The following is a 16,201-nucleotide window of genomic DNA, read 5'->3' on the forward strand; positions in this document are numbered from 1 at the left end:
GATCAGGTCCTAGTGTCATGGGAGATCAGGTCCTAGTGTCATGGGAGATCAGGTCCTAGTGTCATGGGAGATCAGGTCCTAGTGTCATGGGAGATCAGGTCCTAGTGTCATGGGAGATCAGGTCCTAGTGTCACGGGAGATCAGGTCCTAGTGTCATGGGAGATCAGGTCCTAGTGTCAGGGAGATCAGGTCCTAGTGTCATGGGAGATCAGGTCCTAGTGTCATGGGAGATCAGGTCCTAGTGTCATGGAGATCAGGTCCTAGTGTCATGGGAGATCAGGTCCTAGTGTCATGGGAGATCAGGTCCTAGTGTCATGGGAGATCAGGTCCTAGTGTCATGGGAGATCAGGTCCTAGTGTCATGGGAGATCAGGTCCTAGTGTCATGGGAGATCAGGTCCTAGTGTCATGGAGATCAGGTCCCTAGTGTCATGGAGATCAGGTCCTAGTGTCATGGGAGATCAGGTCCTAGTGTCATGGGAGATCAGGTCCTAGTGTCATGGGAGATCAGGTCCTAGTGTCATGGGAGATCAGGTCCCTAGTGTCATGGGAGATCAGGTCCTAGTGTCATGGGAGATCAGGTCCTAGTGTCAGGGGAGATCAGGTCCTAGTGTCATGGGAGATCAGGTCCTAGTGTCATGGGAGATCAGGTCCAGTGTCAGGGAGATCAGGTCCTAAGTGTCATGGGAGATCAGGGTCCTAGTGTCACTGGAGATCAGGTCCTAGTTGGATCAGGTCCTAGTGTCAGAGATCAGGGTCCTAGTGTCATGGGAGAATCAGGTCCTAGTGTCACTGGGAAGATCAGGTCCCTAGTGTCACTGGGAGATCAGGTCCCTAGTGTCATGGGAGATCAGGTCCTAGTGTCATGGGAGATCAGGTCCCTAGTGTCATGGGAGATCAGGTCCCTAGTGTTCATGGGAGATCAGGTCCCTAGTGTCATGGAGATCAGGTCCCAGTGTCATGGGAGATCAGGTCCCTAGTGTCATGGGAGATCAGGTCCTAGTGTCACTGGGAGAATCATGTCCTAGTGTCATGGGAGATCAGGTCCCAGTGTCATGGGAGATCAGGTCCTAGTGTCATGGGAGATCAGGTCCTAGTGTCACGGGAGATCAGGTCCTAGTGTCATGGGGGATCAGGTCCTAGTGTCATAGGAGATCAGGTCCTAGTTTCATGGGAGATCAGGTCCTAGTGTCATGGGAGATCAGGTCCTAATGTCATGGGAGATCAGGTCCTAGTGTCACGGGAGATCAGGTCCTAGTGTCACGGGAGATCAGGTCCTAGTATCATGGAGATCAGGTCCTAGTGTCATGGAGATCAGGTCCTAGTGTCACGGGAGATCAGGTCCTAGTGTCACGGGAGATCAGGTCCTAGTATCATGGAGATCAGGTCCTAGTGTCATGGGATATCAGGTCCTAGTGTCACGGGAGATCAGGTCCTAGTGTCATGGAGATCAGGTCCCAGTGTCATGGGAGATCAGGTCCTAGTGTCATGGAGATCAGGTGCTAGTGTCATGGGAGATCAGGTCCCAGTGTCATGGGAGATCAGGTCCCAGTGTCATGGGAGATCAGGTCCTAGTGTCATGGGAGATCAGGTCCCAGTGTCATGGGAGATCAGGTCCTAGTGTCATGGAGATCAAGTCCCAGTGTCATGGGAGATCAGGTCCCAGTGTCATGGGAGATCAGGTCCCAGTGTCATGGGAGATCAGGTCCCAGTGTCATGGGAGATCAGGTCCTAGTGTCATGGAGATCAGGTCCTAGTGTCATGGAGATCAGGTCCTAGTGTCACGGGAGATCAAGTCCTAGTGTCACGGGAGATCAGGTCCTAGTGTCATGGGAGATCAGGTCCTAGTGTCATGGAGATCAGGTCCTAGTGTCATGGAGATCAGGTCCCAGTGTCATGGGAGATCAGGTCCTAGTGTCATGGGAGATCAGGTCCCAGTGTCATGGGAGATCAGGTCCTAGTATCACGGGAGAGGTCCTTGTGTCACGGGAGATCAGGTCCCAGTGTCATGGGAGATCAGGTCCTAGTGTCACGGGAGAGGTCCTAGTGTCACGGGAGATCAGGTCGTAGTGTCATGGATATCATGTCCCAGTGTCATGGGAGATCAGGTCCCAGTGAGTGTCATGGGAGATCAGGTCCTAGTGTCACGGGAGATCAGGATAGTGTCATTGGAAATAAGTGGAGATTTAATAAGTCTCCCATATTGCTCTGATAGATTGGCTGAAAGCTTGCAAAATTGAGATATGTCTCTGGTTGACAATTGTGCTTACTTGAGCAGAAATATGCCAGCAGAATTATCAATATGTGTCAATCTGCACCAGCATGCTGTTGTATGTGGGTACTGGGACATGTACTACCTGACCTAAAGGGAGATATAAAACCACCTCCATGTCTGGAGTGTTTCTGTCATTATATTTTATATGGAAGTCATTCGCAACAATGGTATGATGATTTGACTTCATGATGAACCAGCCTCAGGAAAGAACAAAAAAAGATGTAGTTCATCAAAAGGGTCATTTATTGTAAGGTTTTGATGTTCATGAGACAATTCCATGGGACCAGTTAGAATCTGAAACATTTTTATAGCTTGTTATAAACATGTTTTACTGTAAATTGATTCATACTTGACAAATTTTAATGAGCTTAATTATCAAATAGGTGAGGTATGGTTGGTAAATGCATGGTTTTGTTTTTAGCTCGAGTGTATAACCTTTGTACTGTATCAGTGTCAGCTAAAGCCATTTACTGACTTGTAATTACTATAGCCCTGTTAGTTAAGTATTAGTTCAAACAGCCTCGCACAGCGGTATTTAAAGCAAACAGAATCGGTATTTAAAGCAAACAGAATCGACAGAGCGAGGTGAACAGATCACCTATTTATGTCTGTAAACTTTCCATGTCAGTTACCATGCAGTTGATATGTGGGTCCATGTTTGTTTCCGTCAATGAATTTCCAAACAGAATCCTTATACATAAAGGAATTGTTGGAGACAGAACTCCCTGTGAGTTCCGTGGTAAATTTCCCATGTGGAGAACAATGTAACTAATTACTGAAGATACTATAAGTTAAGTTATCCCACTAGACAAACAAAATGGACATTATTCTACTCTACTCTCAGTCTTAGCACATCAGACCCAAGTCTGATCTATCTCTCAGCCCATGGAGAATTCAACCATATTGATTCCAGCAAGATTCTAGTGAGACTGTAATATCCTGTACCTTTATTTCTGTTTCATCCTTGATTCTGATCTGCTTTTCAAAAAAACAGAAATAAATTGTATTCACTGTTGTCTGGAAAATGTAGGACATATACATGTCAAGAAAGATAACTTTTGTTGATAGTTAATGTAATGCAATTTCTAGTACCAGGTATTAAAAAAGATCTAGTGTCTATTGTTCTTATGACTTAAAATACACACATTTATATATTTAAGTAATACAGAATTTTATGGTAATTGAAAATTAATAAAAGCATATACACTGAGTGAGGCTATCAATGTAATTAAACACTGTGTGTACCAATAAATGAAATTATACATCATGTGTACCAATTAATGAAATTATACATCGTGTGTACAAATTAATGAAATTATACATCGTGTGTACCAATTAGTTGAAATTATACATCGTGTGTACAAATTAATTAAATTATACATCGTGTGTACCAATTAATGAAATTATACATCGTGTGTACCAATTAATGAAATTATACATTGTGTGTACCAATTAATGAAATTATACATCATGTGTACCAATTAATGAAATTATACATCGTGTGTACCAATTAATGAAATTATACATCGTGTGTACCAATTAATGAAATTATACATTTTATGTACCAATTAATGAAATTATACATCGTGTGTACCAATTAATGAAATTATACATTTTATGTACCAATTAATGAAATTATACATCGTGTGTACCAATTAATGAAATTATACATTTTATGTACCAATTAATGAAATTATAAATCATGTGTATGTATCAATGAAATTAAACAATGTGCATACCAGTTATAAATCATGGTTACCAATTAATGAAAGTATACACCATATGTATCTATCAATAAAATTCAATACTGTGTGTACCAATATATTGACTGTGGATTCATTGTAATAAACATGTATTGTGATGTATCATTGAAAACTGTTGTACTTACAGAGCTAATGGTGAGATGAAACATGATGCATCAGAAGATGAATCTGAGGAGGAAAATGAGGAGGGCGATTATACTGTATATGAATGTCCCGGTCTGGCACCGGTAAGTAGATCACACACATGGACCTTTTTATAGATATTTCATAAATGAGAGGGTCTTAACATGGCTTTCTTAAAAAGGATAAGTGTTAAGTCAGCCATACTTGGACTATAGTTACATTATAGTACGTATGAACACACTCTTAAAAATTATTGGTTTATGTTTTGTTTGGTTTTTTTTTTTAGATTTTTGGGGGTTTTAATTTTGGGTTAAAAACTTCAGATTTTGATAATATAACATCTTTATTGCTGTCCTTTACAAATTATGTAGTAAGATATAGTAATGTATCAGAGGTATTTCGCTTCTCACTCTTCAGGAAGAGGGATTTTGGGGGTAAAATGTCATATTTTATTACGGTAGGTAAAATTTTTACAAAATTTTCTATTTGTTTCATAACACAACAATTTTTTCACCTAATACATAATAATGTATTCTGGGTGCCTCCATACTATCACTTTATTAATGTTTGTTTGGTTGTTAACTTACGTGGTCCTGAACGACCAGTGAGCTTGTATGTAACAGGTTGTAATATTCCACTGTATGTATGTAACACTTATCTTGTTATTCTATATCATATGTTTTGTTTATGTCCTCAGACAGGGGAGATGGAAGTAAGAAATCCTTTATTCAGCGAGGAGACCCCCGGAGCTCCCGGCCCAGAACATCCTAAGGAGCCCCAGTGAGGGTGCATCAGTCTTCAGCTGAAGGCGCTGTAGTTATCTCCCTTAGCTCTGGCTTAGTGGGTGTGAAACATATGTAGTTGTGGTGGGATATAATTTTTGTTGTTCTTAGACAAGTGCTCTGTGATTAAGATATTTATTAATTAGTAATTAGTTTATCCCTGTGATTTTTGGTGAAAGCATATTGTATCAAATAATATGAAACTTAATTTTGTCATCAAAAAACGAAAATCAACTGAACTAGATTCTTTGAATGGGTCAATACACTGTACTGAAACATGTTAAGACAGTTACATATAAGGAAATATCTGTATCAAGAACATCAGTAAGATATCACTGTATTTAGAACATCAGTAAGATATCACTGTATCAAGAACATCAGTAAGATATCACTGTATTAAGAATATTAGAAAGATATCATTGTATTAAGAACATCAGTAAGATATCACTGTATTAAGACATTAGTAAGATATCATTGTATTAAGAACATCAGTAAGATATCACTGTCTTAAGAATATCGGTAAGATATCACTGTATTAAGAACATCAGTAAGATATCACTGTATTAAGACATCAGTAAGATATCATTGTATTAAGAACATCAGTAAGATATCACTGTTCAGTCCTGTTTGGCAGTTACATTTTCTTTATTAAGAATGTATAACAGTATTGACTTGTACCATGAAACTACCTGAAAATATACAAATTGTCAAAATTGATTTTATAGTTCACAACTTCACACTATACTTAAATTACTCTTCAAAATAGGAGAGTTCAGGTTTGACCCTTATTAGGAAGTTCTCCTACCTTGAAGAATATAAATGGTATACATTGTACAATGTACATTGAATCGCACAAATAATGTTTTAATCCCTCATTTTGTTCATGGCTTGTGATCATTCCACGGTGTAACTGAGAAATTGTACTGTTCAAGTTACACTAGCCTTGGCTGTCTGTGGACAGGTCTTTTTTGTTTCATTTGGTTGAAAAGCTGTATATCAAAGTCACAAAATTACACTTATAAAATAAAATGGCTGTAACAAAGTGATTTATGAAGTATTGTATAAGTTTTAGATCTGAAAATTGATACATGGTAGTCTTGATTTAGTATTTTCTGAAACCTTGAAGTCAAGTTTTTAACCTTTTCTGTTTTGTTGTGCTATATTTTTTTCCTCTGTGCATTCCAAAGATATCACAATACCGGTTCCTGTATTTGATCCTCCTAAAGTCTGTGTGATGAGCTGGTGATGATAATGAGGATGATTGGTGATGAGGAGGAGGAAGGATGATTTAACACTAGTTGACTTGGCACTTTGTGTTGTAAATCCACTATTGACTAGAGCATATGTTAAACAGTAGAATTAGTAACATTTCTCAATGATTTGAAATCCTTTAAACCATTTATTAATCCTTGATCTCACAATTCTTTATGTCTCTACTTGATCTGATATTCTTCAATATTTTCCATTCATACATAGATTTAACATAGATTTTATCAAAATTCATCTTTATCTCATTCCCTTTCGGTATTTACACTGTGAATTGCTTGCTTTGGTCACCTACGAACTTCTCCAAATCTCCTTTGTTATAACAATCCCATGCTGACATGTATAAAGTAAACCTGTTTAAATCTACAAAGAAGGGTATAGCCTAATACTATTTGTATTAAAAGCAGTTTTGCGGAATCAATATCTATGCTCTTAAGGCTAATGCAGACATGTTCAGCGGATAGGAAACGTTTTATCAGCTCTTGTTTATATACATATCTCCTTTATCTCTGTTAAGTTTTGTATCGTGTCTTCTGTACTAAATTGCGGTGTGGCCTTGGATACAGCATTAGCGTGGTCCCTACATTTGTATTGGACATGCATGCTGTTTGATGATATGGGGGAACAAGTCGGTGTTTGACTGCTCTTGGAAAACTTATTGTTTTTATGTTATGTTATTAATGGTTGTGAATTTATGATTTGCTGATGTTAAAAAGAAAATGTAAACTGAAAATATTACTCCATCCTGTTCTAAGCTTTGGCGTAGATCCATACATAGATACAAAATGTATACGAAACGCTTGAAAAATGACACAATTTTAGTCACTCATGATCTCCAAAACGAAATGTATGGATGTTATCTACAAAATTACAGCTAAGATGGAAGATGTGCATTTGGTAATATTGTAGTGTATTAGGAAAACGCAGGCTCTCTTTATAAATCACCATGTTCTATATGACAGTCAATGGTATATAATGAGTGCTCATCGGTCTTGGTTAAGGTTCGTGATTCATTAACTTAATTTACGACATTCCTGTTGTTTTTATTTATGTTGTATTATGCTTTAATTTTGAAATTGATGTAAGTGTTCGCCACTTAGATTAATTGATCAGTATTTATTAAGTCTGAGAAGTATTCTGACTCTTTGATTCAGCGATATGGGTTTCTTATCAAGACTGGGGAGGAATTCCTGAATATTTTTTTCTTATTTAGGCAGAAGAATCTCATCCATAACGACATGGGACAGCATTATAAAGAAAGAGGAATTACAGTTTCTCAGTATATTTTTAATCTATGATAGGCTATGCTAATTATTTCAAATTAGTTTTACATGTATTTGCATAGAAAAAGGGTAAACTTCCAGGCATGGCATAAATTACAGTGCTTCATGTAAAAATACATTTAGTTGCTGAAATCAATTCCCTGTGAAAACTTGGTACATTTAAAGTAAAAGGTTCTTTGTGAGTGAAATGTGCAATAACCCTCTATGGTGTTCTCAGCAAATCCCAAAGGTAAATAAGAAAAATAATTTAACTTCAGAAACTTCTCAACAAATAATTGTCATATTGTAACATCATAGAATGCTATTAATGCATATGAATGAGAATGGCGTTCATTCTTTTAGATTTTAATATTTTGTACACAAAAAGTGCTCACCCTGTTGGTCATTTTAACTACACAATTAAACATTTTAGTTATCATAGAAACGCAACACTAAAATCAACACCCAAACTTAATCTCTTGAATCATTTGGAAATTATTTACAACTTTTCGTTGTAACTTATATGTTGTTTAGGTCTGGTGCGGTTATCAGTAGTAAAGTCTTATTTCATATGTAAACACCTCCGACTTATGTAATCAGCATATATTTTCCTCCTTGTTTTTCCAGGTCTATCAAATTTTAGATTTCTAAGTACATGATTATGTTACACTTTAAAAAACAAAATCTTGAAAGTTGTAAAGAATCTTATTTTTTTTTTCTCTCGTCCTTATCTGATGTTTACATTAACTGACAGTAAGCTATATATATCTGATATTTACATTAACTAACTTATCATTGATTCTTATTTTAGCTAACACTTGTTTGTTTTAATGTTGATTTCCTTTTCAGATAATCTACTAGAAAATTTTACATATGAAATAAAACTTGAAAAAAAAAAAACTGTGTTTGTTGATTGTGTATAAGAGAGATGACACCCAAGATAGAGCAACCCCCCCTGCCATAAGGTTTTTATACCCCCGCAACGAAGTTAGGGGGGGTATACTGGAATCAGGTTGTACGTCCGTCCGTCCGTCTGTCTGTAGACGCATTTTGTCCGGACAACTCCTCCTAAACCGATGGGCCAATTCCGATGAAACTTCACACAAATATTAATGATCATGTGTAGATGTGCATGCCACTTTATTTTTCTCAAAATTATGGTTGCTATGACAACTGGTCACTATAAACAGGTTTTCTGGTAAGAACCATAACTTTAAGTTTGTCCGGACAACTCCTCCTAAACCGATGGGCCAATTCCGATGAAACTTCACACAAATATTAATGATCATGTGTAGATGTGCATGCCACTTTATTTTTCTCAAAATTATGGTTGCTATGGCAACTGGTCACTATATTACTGGGTTATCTTAGTTAGCCTCTTATTAACAGTTCCAATTCACCATTGACTCGTGCAGATTGCGGGGGTATTAGTCAGCCATCCTGGCGACATTTCTAGACATTTTCTATCCATCTTCGTCCGTTGTCCATCGTCCGTCGGTCCTGAACTGTTTTTGTTGAAATTTTGCAGAAACCTTCCTTGGCTAAATGTCTATCAAAATTGTAAATTGTATGGTCCCTAACCTCAGGGGCCTGAGGGGCTGTGCCAGAAGGGGACAAATTGACTGATATTTCAAAAATCTTTTTTTCAAAACCCAGATATGGCAGAATGGTATATACTCTTCATGGATGGAAGATTCTTAAGATGCTTTATCAAAATTGTAAATTTCATGGCCTCCGGGTGTCGCATTCCCCTTGGGGAGGGGGTAAATTTACTACAGTTTATATAGGAAACATAATTTGTTTCATGTTTTTTTTAAATTGCTTAGCATTTGGTCAGGGCTAACTTTTCTCAAAGACATGTTATTAGAGAATGTCAAGGTCAAGGACTTGTTATGTGGTCAGAAGTCGGTCAAAAATAAAAATCTCAAATTGAGTAATTTTATTCATCTCACATAAAAGAACATGATCCACTGAAACAGAATGTGCAAGTTTTATGATCATCTGATGATGAAAATGACAGATATGGCACTTTGGAAAAAAAAAATTTAAAAAAAATTTCCCGCCAAAATTAAAAAATCACCCAAAATTGCAGATAAAAGGTTTCTGCTCTTTTATCTGTACACATTAAGCTTGATGTTTGGCACATCAGTAGCCTTTTTGGGTGGCTGCAAATGTTGTGCTTATCTTTGAGCTTTGACCTTGACTTTCATGGTCACAGGGGTCAAATGATGAAAAAATTAAAAATTTCAAAATTCTTTCAAAATGATTTGTTTGTGTCACATTTTAAAGAACCTGCTCTTATGAAGGTGTGTGCAAAGTTTCTAGGTCAAATCATCAAAAATGACGCAAATATGGTACTTTGAAGAATGTTTTCCTGCCAAAATTCAAAATTATCCATAAATTGCAATTCAAATGTTGTTTTTTTTCATTACTGTGAAACACTTGATAATTAGCACATCTACAGCATGAATTAGTTGACCTTGACCAAAGTACAAGTCTAGAAATAGTTAATGTGACCTTGACATCAGAAACTAAAACATAAACTTATATCAAAGGTATTTTGATTCTTTCCCTATGGAGAACTTGATCAAATTAAGTCACTAGAGTGATTTCATGGAATGAATTTATGGTGATCTATAAATATTTTCAACGGCCATGACCTTCCAGGTTTTCTCATGCATGGTGTTTGCATACAGTATGACTAAATCCTATAAAGAAATGTTAGAGAAATAACATTTATTCAGGATTTAAATCGTGGAAACATTTTTAAGTTCTGATTTCTGAACGCTGAAATTTTCTCTACTCGAGTGTAATGAAAAAGCTCAAAACTAAAAGTGAAAATTTTCATCCAACTTCAAGATCTTGGACCAATGACATGACAAGGATATACAGAAATTGCAGGGAATACTGACATACAACCAAAATCAAGTCTTGCTCCAAAGTATAAAATCAGGACAAATAGGAATTTAATACAGACCATTGAAAAAGTTCAAGAAAAGATATGATGTTACGGAATGGTAAGCATCTTCTTCATGGACTATACACCTGCCATACAACATCCTCAAAGACACCTGCCATACAAGATCCTCAAAGACACCAGCCATACAACATCCTCAAAGACACTACCATACAACATCCTCAAAGACACCCACCATACAACATCCTCAAAGACACCCACCATACAACATCCTCAAAGACACCCACCATACAACATCCTCAAAGACACCCACCATACAACATCTTAAAAGACACCTACCATACAACATCCTCAAAGACACCCGCCATACAACATCCTCAAAGACACCTACCATACAACATCCTCAAAGACACCCGCCATAAAACATCCTCAAAGACACCAGCCATAAAACATCCTCAAAGACACCTACCATACAACATCCTCAAAAACACCTACCATACAACATCCTCAAAGATACCTACCATACAGCATCCTCAAAGACACCTGCCATACAACATCCTAAAAGACACCCACCATACAACATCCCCAAAGACACCCGCCATACAACATCCTCAAAGACACCCGCCATAAAACATCCTCAAAGACACCCGCCATACAACATCCTCAAAGACACCCACCATACAACATCCTCAAAGACACCTGTCATACAACATTCTCAAAGACACCCACCATACAACATCCTCAAAGACACCCACCATACAACGTCCTCCATACAACATCCTCAAAGACACCCGCCATACAACATCCTCAAAGACACCCACCATACAACATCCTCAAAGACACCCGCCATACAACATCCTCAAAGACACCCGCCATACAACATCCTCAAAGACGCCCACCATACAACATCCTCAAAGACACCCGCCATACAACATCCTCAAAGACACCCACCATACAACATCCTCAAAGACACCCGCCATACAACATCCTCAAAGACACCCGCCATACAACATCCTCAAAGACACCACCATACAACATCCTCAAAGACACCTGTCATACAACATTACATAGGACCCACATATCTCACAACATTACATAGGACCCACATATCTCACAACATTATATAGGACCCACATATCTCCACACAAAAACATCGTCGATTTTAATTGATATATGATGTGTAAAGGAAAACGTACATTTTTTTTGTATGTAACTTTTTTATCTTGAATATTTGTCTTCTTTATTCCAACACGTTCTAGAGCCATTTGTCTTCTCTATTCCGACACGTTTTAGACCCAGTGGTATTCTATATTCCGACACGTTTTAGACCTAGCGGTCTTCTCTATTCCGACACGTTTTAGACCCATTTGTATTCTATATTCCGACACATTTTAGACTCATTTGTAATTCTATATTCCAACACGTTTAAGACCCACATTTGTATTCTATATTCCGACACGTTTTAGACCCATATTTGTATTCTTTATTCCGACACGTTTTAGACCTAGCGGTCTTCTCTATTCCGACACGTTTTAGACCTAGCTGTCTTCTCTATTCCGACACTTTTTAGACCGAGTTGTTTTCTCTATTCCGACACGTTTCAATATGGAAGTAATTTGTGTAATGTTTGAACTGGACATTTCCTTCTCAAAGCGTTTTTTTTTTTTTAAGTTATATCTTTACAGCACCGACATATATCTCTCAACATGGAAAAGCGGTAATGACAACACAACGTATTTTACAAAACTCTATGTATATTTGACATTTAAAAAAAAATCCTATTGAAAACGCGATAAGAACACACCTGGTCACGTGCACGGTTATAGTTCTAATAGCAAATAGTCCTATTTTCTACAGATAAGTCTACTCATGTCTACATCAGAAAGAAAACCTTACATACTTGAGGATTTATTGGGATTCAGAATAAGATGTATTTCTAGGAAAACTGAATAACCACGGACTTGTAATATTGACCTAATATGTCGCTTATCCTTCTTTTACATTTGATTTTTAACTTTTATCACCTTGGTGTTTTCAAAATGAATAAGGTGAAATATTCCGGATTTATTCATCCCGTACTTGGATAAATTGCTAGCCATAATAAAGGCACTTCCGGTACAGAAAATGAAAGCATGGCGGGCACTGGAGTTTCAAATCAACCTACTGTGAAACCAGACAGGTACTATTTACGATTATTTAGCGTCATATCTTAATCCGACGAATAGACTTTTTTCGGGTTTTTTCTCTACAAACTACTATGTGATGTTACATTGAAAACAATTATGTATGTTTCCATTTCATGTTGCAGTACATGTTTTGTTTACAATTTTTAAATGTCATTTTAGGTGCACCCTACATTACTCCTATAACATAAGAGGCCGCTGGTCGGCTCTTTTTCTATTGGATATGATTTTGCCGACTGCGACACGGCGCCTGTCAAAAGTATCTCGCCGTGTAAAACCTCTAACATTGTTAGAGTACATTTGCAATGCTCAACCATTTTTTCCCTTAATATGTGTTTATATAAACTGTATCTTATTTTGTTTATCTATGTTTGCTCATTACAAAACAGAAAACAGATTGAAAATCGGTTGAAAAACAAATTTTCTATGCGATTTTTAAAAAACGAAAATCCACTGTCCTAGAATAGCATTTTTTTCAAATATACAAAAAACGTGTACTACATGCATCTTGATAAGTTGAATATGATTTTGTTTGTGTAACCGGTCGTTTTGAGCCGGGTTGGTTATTCAAATTGTCTACACCATGACTCCAACGCTTGAGTTCCAATTCATAGTTTATTAGTCCATAAAACACCCTAAAATAACAAATAACAACAATAAGTAAAATAGTTACAATCTCAAAGTGGAATAATCCATCCCACAATAACACGACAGGTGTACGCACCTGACGCAACCGGAAGCATAACACTTAGAACCTAAGATTCAAGAACACCTACTAACCCAGGCGTAATCATAAACGTTACAACTACTACTGAACTATGCACATTACAGATCTGACAAAGTAGCAAGTGCGTAACGCTTTTACAAACAATGACAATTTCTCATGTACATGGATATTCTTAAAATATAATATAAATGGAGCCATATAAAAAACCTACCTCTTCATTTGACGAAGAGGGCTCGACTCCCGGGGAGACAACCCCAAAAAAAAAAAAGACCCCTTCCCCTTAAAAACAAAAACATCCAAAAAAGACCCCCAAAAAAATAAACATCCCCCAAAAAAAAAAAAAAACCCAACCCCAAAATACAACATCCCCCCCCAAAAAACCCCCCCCCACCCCCGAAAAATAAAAAAAACCCCCAAAGACACCCGCCATACAACATCCTCAAAGACACCCACCATACAACATCCTCAAAGACACCTGTCATACAACATTCTCAAAGACACCCACCATACAACATCCTCAAAGACACCCACCATACAACGTCCTCCATACAACATCCTCAAAGACACCCGCCATACAACATCCTCAAAGACACCCACCATACAACATCCTCAAAGACACCCGCCATACAACATCCTCAAAGACACCCGCCATACAACATCCTCAAAGACACCCGCCATACAACATCCTCAAAGACACCCGCCATACAACATCCTCAAAGACACCCGCCATACAACATCCTCAAAGACACCCGCCATACAACATCCTCAAAGACACCCGCCATACAACATCCTCAAAGACACCTGTCATACAACATCCTCAAAGACACCTGTCATACAACATTACATAGGACCCACATATCTCACAACATTACATAGGACCCACATATTTCACAACATATAGGACCCACATATCTCCACACAAAAACATCGTCGATTTTAATTGATATATGATGTGTAAAGGAAAACGTACATTTTTTTTGTATGTAACTTTTTTATCTTGAATATTTGTCTTCTTTATTCCAACACGTTCTAGAGCCATTTGTCTTCTCTATTCCGACACGTGTTAGACCCAGTGGTATTCTATATTCCGACACGTTTTAGACCTAGCGGTCTTCTCTATTCCGACACGTTTTAGACCCATTTGTATTCTATATTCCGACACGTTTTAGACCCATTTGTATTCTATATTCCGACACGTTTTAGACCCATTTGTATTCTATATTCCAACACGTTTAAGACCCATATTTGTATTCTATATTCCGACACGTTTTAGACCCATTTGTATTCTATATTCCGACACGTTTTAGACCCATTTGTATTCTATATTCCGACACGTTTTAGACTCATATTTGTATTCTATATTCCAACACGTTTAAGACCCATATTTGTATTCTTTATTCCGACACGTTTTAGACCCATTTGTATTCTATATTCCGACATGTTTTAGACTCATTTGTATTCTATATTCCAACACGTTTAAGACCCACATTTGTATTCTATATTCCGACACGTTTTAGACCCATATTTGTATTCTTTATTCCGACACGTTTTAGACCTAGCGGTCTTCTCTATTCCGACACGTTTTAGACCTAGCTGTCTTCTCTATTCCGACACTTTTTAGACCGAGTTGTTTTCTCTATTCCGACACGTTTCAATATGGAAGTAATTTGTGTAATGTTTGAACTGGACATTTCCTTCTCAAAGCGTTTTTTTTTTTTTTTTAAGTTATATCTTTACAGCACCGACATATATCTCTCAACATGGAAAAGCGGTAAATGACAACACAACGTATTTTACAAACTCTATGTATATTTGACATTTAAAAAAAAAAATCCTATTGAAAACGCGATAAGAACACACCTGGTCACGTGCACGGTTATAGTTCTAATAGCAAATAGTCTATTTTCTACAGATAAGTCTACTCATGTCTACATCAGAAGAAAACCTTACATACTTGAGGATTTATTGGGATTCAGAATAAGATGTTATTTCTAGGAAAACTGAATAACCACGGACTTGTAATATTGACCTAATATGTCGCTTATCCTTCTTTTACATTTGATTTTTAACTTTTATCACCTTGGTGTTTCAAAATGAATAAGGTGAAATATTCCGGATTTATTCATCCCGTACTTGGATAAATTGCTAGCCATAATAAAGGCACTTCCGGTACAGAAAATGAAAGCATGGCGGGCACTGGAGTTTCAAATCAACCTACTGTGAAACCAGACAGGTACTATTTACGATTATTTAGCGTCATATCTTAATCCGACGAATAGACTGTTTTCGGGTTTTTTCTCTACAAACTACTATGTGATGTTACATTGAAAACAATTATGTATGTTTCCATTTCATGTTGCAGTACATGTTTTGTTTACAATTTTTAAATGTCATTTTAGGTGCACCCTACATTACTCCTATAACATAAGAGGCCGCTGGTCGGCTCTTTTTCTATTGGATATGATTTTGCCGACTGCGACACGGCGCCTGTCAAAAGTATCTCGCCGTGTAAAACCTCTAACATTGTTAGAGTACATTTGCAATGCTCAACCATTTTTTCCCTTAATATGTGTTTATATAAACTGTATCTTATTTTGTTTATCTGTGTTTGCTCATTACAAAACAGAAAACAGATTGAAAATCGGTTGAAAAACAAATTTTCTATGCGATTTTTAAAAAACGAAAATCCACTGTCCTAGAATAGCATTTTTTTCAAATATACAAAAAACGTGTACTACATGCATCTTGATAAGTTGAATATGATTTTGAAATGCCTAAGTTATACAGCCAGTATGGTCACGCCGTTTGACTCGGCCGGAATCACGGTAATATTCATAATTCAGTTTTTCAAAAAATCAGCATTCCTTACCCTTTTGCCATTTTTAACATACGAAATAAAGTTAAA

General features: G+C 37.1%; 2 protein-coding genes across 5 annotated transcripts in view; both read left to right on the forward strand.

Annotated features, from left to right (window-relative positions):
- LOC117345220 (neural proliferation differentiation and control protein 1-like) overlaps positions 1 to 8,018 on the forward strand; it is a 76,277-nt gene extending 68,259 nt beyond the window's left edge. The window contains exons 6-7 of the mRNA XM_033908241.1: positions 4,164 to 4,263; positions 4,857 to 8,018. Coding sequence (XP_033764132.1) covers positions 4,164 to 4,263; positions 4,857 to 4,943 — 187 coding nt within the window. The 3' untranslated portion in view covers positions 4,944 to 8,018. The remainder of the gene's footprint in view (positions 1 to 4,163; positions 4,264 to 4,856) is intronic.
- A 7,450-nt stretch (positions 8,019 to 15,468) lies between these two features.
- LOC117345227 (nucleoporin NUP188 homolog) overlaps positions 15,469 to 16,201 on the forward strand; it is a 78,337-nt gene continuing 77,604 nt past the window's right edge. For all 4 annotated transcript variants that reach the window (XR_004536380.1, XM_033908254.1, XM_033908266.1 and 1 more), the window contains exon 1: positions 15,469 to 15,529. Coding sequence is in view for 3 of the 4 variants with exons in the window: in XM_033908254.1 (XP_033764145.1) it covers positions 15,483 to 15,529 (47 nt within the window). In the remaining variant the exon portion in view is untranslated. The remainder of the gene's footprint in view (positions 15,530 to 16,201) is intronic.

This window comes from Pecten maximus, chromosome 2, assembly GCF_902652985.1.
Source record: "Pecten maximus chromosome 2, xPecMax1.1, whole genome shotgun sequence".
In the NCBI taxonomy this organism is placed as follows: Eukaryota; Metazoa; Mollusca; class Bivalvia; order Pectinida; family Pectinidae; genus Pecten; species Pecten maximus.